The following is a 15317-nucleotide window of genomic DNA, read 5'->3' on the forward strand; positions in this document are numbered from 1 at the left end:
GGAGCAGCTTCCATCCGAGGAGGGATTTAAAAAGACGGAGTTTTCAGCCTAGAAAAGACACAACTAAGGAGGCTGCTGGAGGGCTATAAAGTCATGAATAGTGTGGAAAAATTAAATATTTATTACTTCACATGACACAAGAACTGGGGGCCACCCAGTGGAATTTAGTCAGCAAATTTAAAACAAACAAAAAAAAGTTTTTTGTTTTTTTGTTTTGTTTTTTTAATATAGCTAACCTCAGGAGTTATGCCAATGGGTGTTGTGAAAGCCAAAATTATAACAGGGTTTACAAAAAACTAGGTAAATTCATGGAGGATAGATCCATCAATGGCTATTAGCTAGGATGAGCAGGTTTGCAACACCACGTTATGTATGTCCCTAGCCTCTTTGCCAGAAGTTGGGAGTGGACAATAGAGGATGAATCACTCAGTGATTTCCTGGTCTGTTCATTCTCTCTGAAACATTGTGATACTGGCCACTGTTTTAAGGTTGGATAATGGGTTAGATGGACTTTGGTCCTACCAAGTATGGCCACTCTTATGTTCATATATATTGCTCAGATGTATCTGCCCCCTGCTGTAACCCACTACACACCACTCCCCTCCCAGAACTGGGTTGGGACTAAGGATGTTAAGGACTAGTTGATTACCCTTCCCGCTGCCTCTATCCGATAGAGGCAGCAAAGGGGGGAGGGGAATGAAGGGGTACTTCAAAGCAGCAGTGCCACATAGCTGAGCTGGGATTCAGCTGAATGGCACCTCCGCTTTGAAACCCTAAGGTGGCATTTCAAGGGGCAGCAACCTCACAGCTGATGCACAGCTCAGCATTTCAAAGGGGGCAGAGCCATAGAGCCTGGAATAAGCTGGAGACTCCTCAGCTGATCCCAGGCTCTGCACGGCATTTCAGTAGAACCTGGGATCAGCTGAGAAGTCCCCAGCTGACCCAGTGTTCTGAGGAAGTGCCACATGGAACCTGGGGTCAGCTGGGAACTCCCCAGCTGGTCCTGGGTTCTGCTGCAATTTTCATTGTTTTCAGTTTCATTTGTTATCTCTTCTCCATCTCATGCTGCCTTGCCTCAGCCAGCCTGCTAGCTCAGGCACTGCAGCCCCAGCTATATACTCCCTGACCCTTTCTGCTCTCAGCTTCCTGGTTTTACAGTGTTCACCCAGCCCTTCCTCAGCTGGTTTCCCCCTGGCTCTTCTCTCAGGTGATGCTGGATGAGCTAATTGAAATCAGGCCCTCACTAACTTTGTCAGGGCTGAGATGTGCACAGCCCATCAGAAGTAGAAACTTACATTTTTAAAAGTGAAAACAGTCTCATGCAATTTCTTGATTTCAGCAGCTGATGCTTTTTAAAAGCCCCAAATATCACAAAAATTATAATTAAATTGCAAGAGTTGGCAACATTGTAATTTTTAGCCCCACACAATAATATTAATTGTTATAACTTCTTAAAAACAAATTAGAAATTTGCCAGGGAACGTAGACCATAGGGGGATAATTTGAAAACTCTGTTTACGCTGGATCACAAAAGCACAGCATCATCATGCACAATTAGTGTCATATTCTAACATATGTAGCATCTGCATACAAACTATAGTTTGGATTGGGTGAAAGACAACTGCTGCTCAACTGATCACAGGGGGTTGCAGGTATCAAAGGTAGGGGAAAGCAATTCCTTCCCAAACTGCCAGGCTGGGGGACTCAGCCTCCCAAACATGCTGAAATATGAAGATGTGGGGTTTTATAGTAGGGATTCAACTAGAAAGTCATCCACATTGGTGTCTTGGAAGGAAACTAGTAGGGCAGGAGGAGGATTAGTCAGACAAAGTCTCTGGAGAAGGTTGGTGTGGGTTGTGGTAGGGTAGCTGAGTGCATAGAACTCATTGGGTTCTCCTATATCTGCAAGTTGAATGATCAAGGAAATAGGTAAAAGTAAGGAAATAAAATAGTTTTAGAATGTAAATTAAGAGAAAAAAAGACACCTGTTCTGTTGATATAAAGGTCATATGTAGCATGCTTTAGTTATTTGCTGCTCATACAAAACCTGAGAAGGGTAGTTTAGCTCTGGCCCAACTACAGTAAAGGAGAGACTTGCATGAGTAAGGAGGAAATATAACGTGCTGAACCTAACACAACATGATAAAACATATTTATTAAACTGCTTTGGAGTTCACCATTAAAGCCATTTGAGATTAACTTAAATCCTGGCCTTGAATAAAACCCAAAAATGAATATAATACAATGAAATTGGGTATGTTGTTTCCTCTTCGGATCATTTTCAATCATTGATTTGGAGGGTGAACCGAAGTCCTAGTTTAGCTTACATGTGACCATCTCTTTCCTCTAGGTGCTTGTCCTTCTTCATATTAATTATTATCCCAGCTGAGGAGGTGGTCAGGGACTAAAGGGTGGGGAAAATGTACTTCTTATTTTACCGTGGATAACTTGCAGTGCTTTTTGGTTTTAGTATAGTTCTTGTTTTTATTTTAACTTCATTGCCAAATCAGGTTTATACGCATGCTTTTCAAATGAAAAAGGTTGCTTTTCTCCCATTTTCCTCTCTCAGAACTTACTGCAAATACTTGTATTATATTGCCCACAAACTGCATTAAAAACATTAAGGTTGTAGTAGCAAGCACTCAAATTAAAAACACTAGAATTAAGATTGCCTTGGGAGCGTCCCTTTTGCATAGTCCTCATGATACACATTACAAGGAGCTTGTTCTCTTTTTTCCCCTCCACAGGACTCTTGCCACCTTGAGCGCACAGGAGAGATTGTTCTCGTTTAGGCCTTGCCTATACTATAGAGTTTTGTCGACAAAAGTTACCTTTTTCTGACAAAACAGTGGGTGTGTATGCATTACAGTGTTACTTTTGGCAGCAAAATTCTTCTGTTTTGCCAACAAAATAAAACCACTTCAATGAGAGGCATACAGTGTTCTGTAGCAAAGAGAGTGACAAAGCTGGCCTCCAAAAGTATTCCACAATGCCCACCATGACCACTCTACTCACTGTTTTGAACTTCACTGCCCTGCACCCAGCAACATAGGCCCACGCTCCTCCTCTTTCAAAGCTCCAGGACGTTTTGAAATGGTGGATGGGCAGAGGAGGCTGGGGGAGAACTAGGAGGGAATCACAGATTCATTAACATGGAATCCTGTTCTCCACAGCACTAGGAACCCAACAGCAGGCAGGCAAGCAGGGCAATCTGCTACTGAGGAGGGAAGAGGAAAAGGGAAACTACTGTGCAGTGGAGAGAGGGGGGGTGAAGGCAAGGGATGATGACAGACATGCCCTCCTACAGCTGCTTCAGGATTGGTTGCTACTGTCTGTTGTCTGAAGTAAGAGACAGCATGACAAGCCAGTCGCTATCCCCCAACACACACACTCTTTCTCTCTCATGTACATACTCTCCTCCTCCACTGCAGTTGAAAACCAGCTGGTAATCTAATAAAATGCCCATTGGAATGATGGGATAGAGAAGTCTGCATCATGTGATGCTGTTGCTGCCTCTTGCTCTGTGTCAATACAAATGCTGCTAGCATCGAGGCTTTCTGTCAACACAAGGAGCTATGTGGACATGTATAACTCCCTTTTTTTCTCCCCGGGTTACTTGGGAGCAGGTCACACTCACAGGTGTGCCTGGGTACCTGATGGTTTTAACATAAAAGGAGATCTTGAGTACCTCAGTGGTGATGATGTTGTTGGGGATTATCTATCCACCATCTTTCTGCAGTCCCTTGTTCATAAAGAATATACAATGGCAAAGCCTCCAATTGGCTTGCCCTGTACACACTTAATGGTGTGTCTTGGGAGCCTCCAGGAACAAAACTATTCCAGAAATAATCTGGATCTAACTCCAGGACAACAATTATAAATAATATACATCTAATTGATTACATTAGAATGAACACACCTTTACTTAACAACTTAAAGAAACAGGGTCTAACAGACTAAGAGTGAATAAAATTAACGAAGTTCACAGAAATAATAGGAACCTATCTAGCTGTCATTTGCACTGCCACCATTATCCCACCCCAGAGTGTGTACTCCTTTGGACTCAGAGTCCCAAACACTTGCTTGTATGGGCTCGCTGCAAGATCTGCCGCAGGAGTGGAAGTTCTGCATAGAGTCTGTGTGTGTTAGTCCAAGCTGAGCAGCCAGCTACAAACTCCTTCTGCCACTGGAGCAGGCTCCACCAAATGCCAGCAGTTCTGATTCCCAGGGTTGGACACTCTGCCTCTCTTTGGATCCAGAGTTAGTCTATATCTCTGTGGCCTGTCCCAGGCAGCACGTTCCCAAAGAGCCCATTTACTAACAGCCTCCTCCAGTGTGCTGGTTTGAGTAGCCCTTCACAGCCAAAGTCTCTCCCCTCTAGGGCAATCAGCAGCCCTTGAAGCAGCCTGCTAGATCCAAGCCCCACAGGCTCTCAGTTCCAGGCTGTAGCTGCAACACAACAGCTCCTGAACAGGATAAGGCTCCTCCACAGCAGCTGGCTCCTCTCTCCCAAAATGGAGCGCCCCTAACTGCCAAGCCCCTCTCTCAACATGTCCGGACAAGCCCTCTTTCCCTGGTTTCCCCAAGGGCTAATGGGAGTTGTAGTCTCTACGGCTAAATTGCAGCACACCGGATCCTCCCAGAAAAAGTCAGGGGCACCTTTCGTAAGGGGACTACACATGCAACAGCAGTTTGATTAAAGCGATGGTTGTATGTTGGCATATTTTGCATAGACAAAACTCTATAGTATAGACAAGGCCTTAGAGTATATCTTCATTGAAAAAAGAAATGCAGGAGCAAGTCTCAGATGCCAGGTCTACAGACCTAGGCTCTCGGGGCTCCCTCTATGGTGCTAAAAATAGCCATGTGGAAGTTCTGGCTCAAGCTGGGGCTTGGGCTGTGAAGGCAGGGAGGAGCAGAATAGTGCTTCCAAACCTGAATTCCTGCCTGAGCTAGGGTGGCTGCATGGTTATTTCAGTGCCATAGTGCAGCCTCGGTCTGTAGACCTGGGCTCACTTTTGTTGCCGTGGGGTTTTGGACATTTTTTTTTGGTTATGCAGACATACCCCTAGTTAGCAGCTATTCAATATTTTGTTTTCTTCTGATTCAGTGTGTCTGTGGACTTTATTTACTACACACTATACATACCCTGTTCTGGTGAGAGAATGATTAAATTCCTCATGGCACTTGCCATTGTAGTATCCAACAAAGTCCTAGCCCTTGCCCTTTCTACATTCACATCAGGCAGCTTCTTCCTCCACTAGTCACTGGTAGCAGATGAGACAAACTGCCTGCACCAGGATCCAACACCCCTGCAGCAGCCTAGCACAGTGTTTCTTAAACTGTGTGCTGTGGTACACCTGTGTGCTGTGAGAAAGTCAAAGGTATATTGTGCCCTCTTTTAACTTTTTTTTCCTAGTGGAGATGGAAGCTCAGTTGGGATACACGCGCTTTTGTTGTTGTTGTTTTGTTTTTGGGGGTTTTTTTGTTAATAACTTTTCCCCGGTGTTCCACATAAAAAAATTGATTGTTTGGTGTTCTGCAGTCTTGAAAAGTTTAAGAAACACTGGCCTAGAGCATCAGTTGTGAAGGAAGTCCTGGTGAGCCTCAGATAGGAGTATGCTCAGAGCAGACAATCTTTAGCAGTTAAATTTAAGAAGTATCTTCTGAATATTCACAATTTCCAAAGATTTGTAACTTGGCCAAATGTTGGCACATTTCCTTGGAGATGGAAGAACATGTCCTTGACATTGAGGCAACCTACCAGGATTCAAATCTCAGCTCCAACAGCTGGAGGGTGCTAGAGCATCTCAAAAAAGAGATCTCCAGCATCTTTCAACATGGTCAAAACAAGTTATTTTCCTCTAGTCTTGCTGTCAGACACAGTTGAACTTTTTAGGATGAAATTTCTCCAGAATAATTCAGCCTGTGGCAGACATCCAGCATGAAAAATATTCTGCCCAAATGGTTGTAGTGTGGCAAAGTTCTAAACAACTGAAAATAGGCTTACCTGTGGTGAGTGCAGGGTGGGGGAGAGGAGGAGGGAAGTGGGAGGGCGCTCCCTGCTATCTCCCCAAGCAATGGTAACCTCCTGGCTAACATTGCTAGAGAAGGGGGCTTCAAAAAAGGGGGCCAATCAGAGGCAGGAAGGGTCTGGCCAGTGGCAGGGGTTGTAGCTCTGGGCCCCACATCTGGGGGTCACTCTGAGGAGAAGAATCAAATACATTGAACGGCTTAACATTTTTTTTGAAGTTTAACTAGTTTGATTTTCAGCCATGTTGCAAAATGAGGTTTTTATTTCAGACTACATTATGCACAATTTAGCTGTAAAGCATCAGAGACATATGGGCAGTTTCAGAGAGTGGCCGAAATCGAGCTCCTGTGTTTGTGTGTTCTCAAGCAAGTTTGCATAACTGGCACAATTACATTGGGGTATATTAAGGTACAGCAGAGGCTTACCTTCTCTTCATGGTAATACTTGTGGATAGAGTCGCAGCTGTTCTTTTCATGATATTGCAGCTTAATTCTCAGGCCCAATCCCCAAAGACCTCCTTTTCTGGGACAAACAAAATTCCAAATCTTCATCTGTTTGCATGGTGCTCTATCTCCACACCCCTGGGCCCACAAGGAATCTTACCGTGCAATTTTTTTCCAGCCCTTTCTGGAGATCTACAGGGAGCTCCTGCCGGGGTGCCATTTCAGATTTTGGTGAGGGAGGCACCTGGTAGAGGGGACAAACTGAGGGCATGGAGGGGCAGACTTTGGGCAGTGGCTTCAACAGTGTGGTTGTTTAGCAAAATCACCAGCTTTTACAGAAGAGAACATGTTAACATGTTTGTACTGGTCTGCTAAGGTTAAATGGAAACATCTGTTTGGCAGTTTTACACAGCACTGGAATTTGAAATAAAAATAGAGAACAAGAATTTATAATTTATGATTTCCTTTTTCTTAAAAAGAATAAAAAATAGGTTGACTTTATTTTGTACAAGTATGAAGAGCTAAGGAGACACATTCTCTGAGGAAAAATGAAAGTTTGGACTTCCATCATTATTCCTTTACAGTAGTTTAACTTAAAATAATGAATCAGGGCTGTTTTAAAATCTGTTATTAGACTTCTGTAGATGAAAATCATGATAAGTGTCTTCCACAGTCTTTGCAGGTTATTACTTTGTGATTGCATCAAGCCTCTAAAAACCCAGCAATAGTATTGAGCCAGTACATGCATATCCTTGGTGTTCTGGAAATGTGGTCTTTCTATAAATTATTCAAGAAATGTAGATTATTTTATTTGTATCTGTATACAGACATTAAGTCCAAAATAATGTTTTAGACATAGTAAGGTACAGAATTATTACTCAAAACCCTTTCACTTCAGTGGACCTCACTTAAACTTACCAGTCTAAGTAGGAACTTCTAAAGCTAAAGCTTCTCCTTTTCCATATTCCCTTTTACCCCAAATTACCAGATCTTGTTCTGTTTTGTCACTGGCTAGCTCAGATCTGTCACTGTGTAAAATACAAAACTCCTTCCTGTATGGCCCTACTTGATCAATTCCTTTTTAGCTGTACCTTCCCAAACTTCAGTTTTCATTATAACCAGCTTTGGCTACTGCTAGACTCCTTTACCATAAGCCATATCTAGAGTAGAGTCATTCTCTTTTCACTTCATCTCAACACTGCTCATCTGTCTCTGTCAGAGGTGATCTTTCCAATTTACATAATCTTTTCTACTGCTTGTGAACATGTTATTTATTTAGAGAAAGTTTCTACTCTTCATATCAACATAAATCTCAATCTTAAAATGTGCCCTGGTGTGACAGAAGGAATTGAAATATGGCAAGTGTCCAAAGTGGATAGCAGCTGTGCTTTGTTGCTTATCATGCTGTGTTTCACAGTTTACAACATTTTAAAACTATACCTTGTTTTTAGGGATCTTTTCTAAATATGTTAATTAAATAAGCCAAGTTAGAAAGAAAATTTGAAAAACAGAAACTCCCTCTTACAACAATCCTACATAGCCCAAGGATTAGCAACAGAATTTGAAGCTCCAGATTTTCTGCACACACTTCTACCCTGGTGTTAAAGTTTGTTATGCCCAGTGAACAAAAGGGGGAAATAGCACACTTTGCAGCAGGGGTGCTGGGACAAGCTGTATATTGAGGTGCCAAGAATCACTGAACAAAACTGTAAAGCCTGAGTATAATGGAAGCTGACTCAAGCCATGAGGGTGGGGGGTGTCAGCTTCCCCAGCACACCTAGTTCCAGCACCTATGCTTTACAGGAAGGGTGGAGAACCTAAGACCTGGGGGCTGGATGCAGCCCCCACCTTGCTTGGATCCAGCCTCAGCAGTGGGGAGCCCACATTGGCGCGCCACACCTCCCCTCTCCCCATTGCCCTCCACGGAGTTGGAGCACACAAAATCTACTAGCCTGGAAAAGCACAAACAGGACTTGAGGTCTAGTAGTTATGGACAGGATGGCTAAGTATATTGATTTTGTCATTTATTCTGAAGGACAGTGTGACTGCATGAAGGAAACTTGGGTTCTTTCTTCAGGTCAGCAAGGAGTGATCTAGTGCAAATTCAATAAAAGTACTTGTAAAATGGCAGTGGGCAAGGAGAGAGAATTATATTCCTAGCTTGGGGCATTACTCATCAATAAGGCTTTTGAAATACACAGAAATGTAAGCAGTAGAAGATGTGAGCTAAGAACTCTTGGTCTCCTGGTTCAGTGCATTGTCCCCCTGAATCAAAGATTGTACAGAAATCTCTTTCTTTCTCTTCCCCACAAAAAATTGTCTGGCTCTGGAGAACTGTTCAACCTGGAGGCTGATTTTCCTTAAAAAAAAATCAGACCATACAACATAAACGAAGAAGTTGAGGCTGGCATGTCATGTTCTTAGTACTGTCAGCCTCCAGCACTAGAACATTGTGAGTCAAGCTCCAAGTAGTCATGAGAGTAATAAGACCATCATGAGGTTTACAAAAATGTGGTTGGCCTCCTGGTTGCTGAGGCTTTAGGGTGCACTCACTTCATGTTTTCAAGCTCTTCTCTGCAAAACAACCTTGTCTAGGAAAATACTTGGGGAAAAAAAAGAAAAAACATCCTGAGTTTTCCAGGAATTTTCCAATTCCAGAAGCAGAGGCTGTAGAAAACAACCAACCAACCAAACTCCACAAGTATTATGAGACTTACAATTAAATCACAAGAGCTGGCAACACTGTGGTCTATTGTCTCCCAAACACACACATACAAAAGTCTTCATATAATATATATTTGTCAGCAGATCGTATGTCAGTGTTATGCACATTTGATTGCTAATTTGTTTTTTGTATTCAGGGTAACCCAGGACCAACAGGACTACCCGGGCTACCTGGACCAAAGGGAGATGGCTATCCAGGTGCACCAGTATGTGTTGTTCTATGTAACGTCTTCCTGGTAATTAGATACTGTACTTGTTGGTGTGCCACATAACATGAATAATTTCATGTTTAACAATAGCTATGTGGTTATGAGTTACAGTGAGTTTGCTGCCTTGAAGTGCCCAATAAGGTTTCTCTGTCATCTGAAGTAACAGGAGCATTTTGTTTACACTTGAAGACTTCTAATTTCTCAGCTCCTTCGTTTATTTAAAAAAACCCACTTCCCTGTCATAATCCTGCAAATAATTACCCCGGGGAGAATAGTGGCCACCCTGGGATTGCAGTTGAGGCAGTGGACTGTGGCTGCTCCAGCCAGCTGCTTGGAGACCACTGCCAGGGGGCAGGTCTGACAATGAGAAGGGGAAAAGGGGGCAGTGCCCTGGGAAGCAGCAGTGGCTGGGGAGCCCTGGGCTTTTAAATTGCCTTTGGAGCACTGCATGGCATGCTCCAGGTGCCTTTGAGGGCAGATTGGAGTGTGGGGGGGGAGGGGGTGGGAGGGATGTGGTGTGCTGCAGGCAGCACTGAGGGTTGGCTGCCTCCAGTCATACCCCTTCCACCTGAGGTACAGAGCCAGCCCCTCCTCTCTCTCTCTCTCTCTCTCTCTCTCTCTCTCTCTCTCTCACACACACACACACACACACACACACACACACACACACACACCTTGCCCATGAGCTCTGGAAATCTTTTGGCCCACCAGCTTGGGGCTATTGGAGCTCTAGCCATCCTGAGCCTGCTGCTGGGAGATGTCACAGGTGTGGCTGTGGCCCCTGAACCATTTGACTGGGGTCAGCCACACTGGACCATGCAGGAGTTATGGAGTCACTAAGTCCCAGTATCTTGATTTGCACAACCTGCATGACAGACATGGAGCCCTACTCATGACTTTCCCTGCTCATCCTTTCCACACTCATATTCATCCTCTCATAGTTCAATTAAACTATATCTTTCCACACCTAAAAACTCACTCTCACCCCTTCTCCTCTCCACAACCACCTCTCCAGTTACCTCACTCCATCTCCCTTTCCCTAGTCACCTTTAAATGTATCAATCACACCATTTATAACCATTCCTCTCCTTCACCATGGAGCCCCTTCATGCAACTCAAACTGCACCAACATCTCTAACAACCTCAGCTTGGCCAAATAGCAAGGCCTGTACTATAGCCCATACTCTTGGATTTCTCAGCTGTTTTTGACACCAAGAGTCATACCCTTGCCCTTCTTGGGATTTTGTGAGGGTTGAGTCTACTATCAAGGTTTTTAAGGGAAACTCTTCAGTACAAGTAAATTAAGATTCAGACAAAAATATCCAACAGCAAAAAAGTAGCAATTTGGAGCTAGGGATAAAACTCCATTCTTTGTGTCTTATGGTTTGGGAAACTACTCACTTTATTTCTCTGGTGTTATGCTAGGGACCTCCAGGACTGCCAGGCTCCCCAGGACCAAGAGGCCCTAAAGGCTTCGGAGATCCTGGACAAAAGGTACCAGCACAATAGTAATGCATACAATAAAAATACCAGCTATCTTCAAAGTATGAGTCCAGCAAACCTGAGATGCATGACACATATGATGAAATGGTGCTTTGTGTCACTGTTATGTTTATAAGCACACAGGCTCTTTATAGAGGGAAAGGCAATATGCTGCTTTTATTAAGAATACAATAGTAAAGCAGCTAGCGTGTGCGCGCGTGCGCACACACACACACACACACACACACAGTCCCACCAAATGATGTTATATTTACCAGTTTGTGTTTCTCTGGTGGCCAACCAAATTGATTACAGATAGGAGTAGGGTTCACCGATGCTCCAGTGTTAGCAGGACGGGACCCAAAAATTATGGCAAAGCAGCTTTTCTTAATAGTATTTTTTTTCCATTGGAATCTGTAAATTTTGCACTGTCATGCTATAGTTAATTGCAGTTTGACAAGTACTTATTTTTTTAAGTTGTTCTACTTATATTCCAGCTATCTTGTTCCAATTGATAGGTGCTTGCCTTATCTTTTAGAGTTGTCAATTTTCCCTTTATCTGCATCTCAATAGTGGTATATAGAAATCTTCTGGTGCTTTTACGTCTGTATTTGGCTCTCCCTAAAACATTTGGTTCAGTGATGGCCTTAACACTTATCTTCTAACACACATTTCTCATTCACACACATGAAACAGAATTGATTTATTACACAGACACAATATGAATATTTAAGCAGGAACATTAAATTACAATTTAAGCAAAACAACCATTATACCCTTTTACTTATTTTACAATACTAATTTTAAAACTTAAAACAAAAACCTTAAAAATCTATTTCTGCCCTGAATCAGCTTCACACACAAAATTCTGTCTGGTACGCCTTTACCAACACACTAGGCTGTTCCTTTCTGCTAGTCAGAAAGGATGGCTGGTAAGGTACACTGAAGCATATTACATTACATAAAGCTACATTTTAGCTACATGGCTACATCACTGTCAGATGTTGATTGTAACATCTCAGGCACAGTGAAAGCCCTGCCTTGTTTTTTATACCCAAGCCCCACAGAGAATTGTCATAAATCTACAGGGCATCACATCTGAGTGTTGGAATTTTCAGTTAGAATGCAGATTTAGCTGCAGAAGCTCATGCAGGCAGAAAGCTGTCTAGTGACTATGTCTCTGCAGAGAATCACATGCATTGCCTGTTCCAGAAAATACACAACGTATCTTGTACTGATGCGAAGCTTACTTACATTTTTGACAAGAATATGCAAATGTTTGAAGAGAAGGGATGAAACTCTCAGATTTGGGGAAATCATGCGCCATATGGGGGGTGCCATATTTATTTTGTTTCTCTCCACTCCCATCAACTTTCTCCCTCCTGTCATCTATTTCCTATTTGAAACCTGCAAATAATTAAACACTGGCCCATGGGAAACTATACAGCAGTTTCTCTTCATTCTCTTTCCTCCAGATTTGTTTTTAAGTGTAGCAGTTGCACTGCATCTCTGTGGTCCAGCTATCAAACGGCCTTGACCATTAAAATAAATTAGGTGACACATATTATGAAAACAAATTGGAAGCATTTCAACTCTACGCTTCTAATCATGTATCATATTTAGTTTCTACCAGGTGCAATGCCTTTCAGCCACTGAGAATCTTTGAAATGTTTTCTTAATATGCAGCTAAATCCACTTAAAAATTTCTAAAAATCTCATTAATTCTATATTCACTAATTCTATATTCTCTATATTCACTATTCGTTCCTGGGAGTCATAGAAATGAGAGCACATGGTTTCCCTTCATTTCTAGATTTTTTTAGGAGACAAGAGAGACAACTGGTATTTTAAGACAAACTTTTCCAAATATCCTAAGCTTTTCCAAATATTTTACACTTTCACAGTGTTGAATCTCATAACATATTTAGTTTAAGCTATCAAGCTACAACAGCCATTCTCAAACTGTGGGTCTGGATCACTCAGAGGGTTGTAAGTTTATTATGTGTGTCAGGGAGGGGAGGGGTTAATTTGTAAGTGGAGTAACACTCAGAGGCTTGCTATGTGAAAGGAGTCACCAGTACAAAAGTTTGAGAACCACTGAAACATTGTGGGTGGAGATTGTCTTTCACTTGCAGGCAACCCATTAAAATCTGGCCCAGATGTATGGAAACCAAAAATCATCAACTGGAAATGGTTTGATACTTTTTCATAAAAAACTCAATCACCACTGACTCCAACTAGCAATCTCATCCTCATGGCCAAGGACTGAAGGGGAGATGTAACCACCCCCTCTCATTCCAGGCAGAACTGAAGCACATTTGCAGTAGGAAACTTGTATGTTGTACCTTTTCCGTGCATGATCAGTACTCTGGAGCAGCCCCTGCTCACAGTGGGGGTGGGGAGTAGGATGTTCTAGTTCAGCGGTGGGTTGTGGGGGAACATTCCAGCTAGTAGTCCCCTCTCCACTTGCTCCACTTTATTTGGTTAACCAGTTAAACAATGTTTAACTCTTTAGCCAATTACATGGGATTTTTCACCCCTAATCTGATTGTGGCTAGAATGTATAATGGAATTCAATAGCAATGGAATACAGAATGTAGGATCCTTGGTCCAAGCAAGCTGTATATCAAAGAACCTTAAAGGAGTAGCTCTTTGCATTTCAAACAATTTGTTTAGGGCCAAATCCTGGTCACATGAATGCTAGGAGCAAAACTTTTACCAAGTTGCACAGGAATAGTATTGGTCCTTAACATATCACATGCTCCATGTCAAAACTAGAAATCCAAAAATGTCTGTTCTATTTAGCCTGGATAAACATTTAGAAACAATTTTTAGTAAAATATCCTTAACTCATTTACATTGTTTTTTTTTAAATAGCTTCTGCTTCATGACCCAATTAGGTGATTATGCAACTTACGAGAATCAAAATGAAATATTTAATTAAACTGAAGGTTTTTCCTAATCAAATGTTGATTCTGCAAAGAGAATGCTTGTAAGTGTTGCAGTTTGAGACCATTGTTTCAAAAAAGGCTAATATCCTGATAATACATCTGTAAGCTTTGTACAGTACATATATAATACATTTGATTTGAGAAAGATGGTCAGAAGAGAGAAAGAGTGAGAGTGATTGACCAAAGGATCAGATCTTTTTTCTCTCTTCTATATGTACACGTGTAGGAATTCTGAGCCTTAGGTAGGTTTTAGAAGGGGTGGCAGGAGACATCTGAAATACCAGAATCTCCCTCTCCCCCCCCACAAGTCCATAAACTGGAGACTTAGTACAGGCAGTCCCCGACTTACGCGGATCCGACTTATGTCGGATCCGCACTTACGAATGGGGCTTTCTCGCCCCGGAGGTCGAGGTAGCGGATTGCTACCTGCGATCTCCGGGGCGAGAAAGCCCTGTTCGTAAGCTGCTCCGGTGCCCCTGGTCTGCTGGAGACCGTCTCCAGCGGACCAGGGGCACCGGGCGGGTTCCCGCGCTTCTGAGGCTTTGCCAGAGCAAAGCCTCAGAAGCGTGGGAACCTGCCACTGCTGCCGCTTCAGTCCCATGCCTGTGGTATGCTGGGGACCGTCCCCAGCAGACCACAGGCACCAGGACTGAAGCAGCAGCAGCGGGCGGGTTCCCGCTGCCAAAGTGCATGGACACTGAATGGACGCTATCTTGCACTTAAACTGTGATTATTATGGACTGAGTGGCTACCAGGGCGCCTGGCTTTTTCCAGAGCCAGAGCAAAGCCTCAGAAGTGCGGGGAACCGCCGCTGCTGCCGCTTCAGTCCCGGTGCCTGTGGTCTGCTGGGGACCGTCCCCAGCAGACCACAGGCACCGGGACTGAAGCCGCAGCCTTGGGGGGGGGGGTCCCGCGCCTCTGAGGCTTTGCCAGAGCAAAGCCTCAGAGGCGCGGCACCCCGCTGCCGCTGCGGCTCTGCTCCCCGTGTCCCTGGTCTGCTGGGGGGGCGGGGGGGCGTGGCTAGTGTGCCCCCCCCCAGCAGACCAGGCTTTCGTTTTGGACCCTGGAGCAGAGCAGCTGGGGCGCTGCCGATTGGTCCTGCAGCGCCGCTCTGGGCACTACTGGACCAACCCGGCAGCACCCCAGCTGCTCTGCCCCAGGCGTCCTGATTCAGCCGCTGCTGGTCAGTTTCAGCAGTGGCTGAATCAGGACGCCTGGGGCAGAGCAGCTGGGGTGCTGCTGGGTTGGTCCAGTAGCACCGCCGAGGAGCGGTGCTACTGGAGCAACCCAGCAGCACCCCAGCTGCTCTGCCCCAGGCGTCCCCAAGTCAGCCGCTGTTGAAACTGACCAGCGCTGACTACAGGAAGCCCGAGGCAGAGTTGCTCAGCCCCAGGCTTCCTGGAATCAGCCACTGATCAGTTTCAGCAGCAGCTGACTTGGGGACGCCTGGGGTTCTTAAGTTGAATCTGTATGT

General features: G+C 44.0%; 1 protein-coding gene across 1 annotated transcript in view; it reads left to right on the plus strand.

The window, feature by feature from the left end:
- The window catches only part of COL28A1 (collagen type XXVIII alpha 1 chain), a 129296-nt gene that overhangs the window by 76882 nt on the left and 37097 nt on the right, over positions 1-15317 (plus strand). Inside the window, exons 24-25 of the mRNA XM_006114506.4 lie at positions 9339-9407; positions 10836-10904. Coding sequence (XP_006114568.2) covers positions 9339-9407; positions 10836-10904 — 138 coding nt within the window. The remainder of the gene's footprint in view (positions 1-9338; positions 9408-10835; positions 10905-15317) is intronic.

The sequence above is a fragment of the Pelodiscus sinensis genome, chromosome 2, assembly GCF_049634645.1.
Source record: "Pelodiscus sinensis isolate JC-2024 chromosome 2, ASM4963464v1, whole genome shotgun sequence".
Classification (NCBI taxonomy): domain Eukaryota; kingdom Metazoa; phylum Chordata; order Testudines; family Trionychidae; genus Pelodiscus; species Pelodiscus sinensis.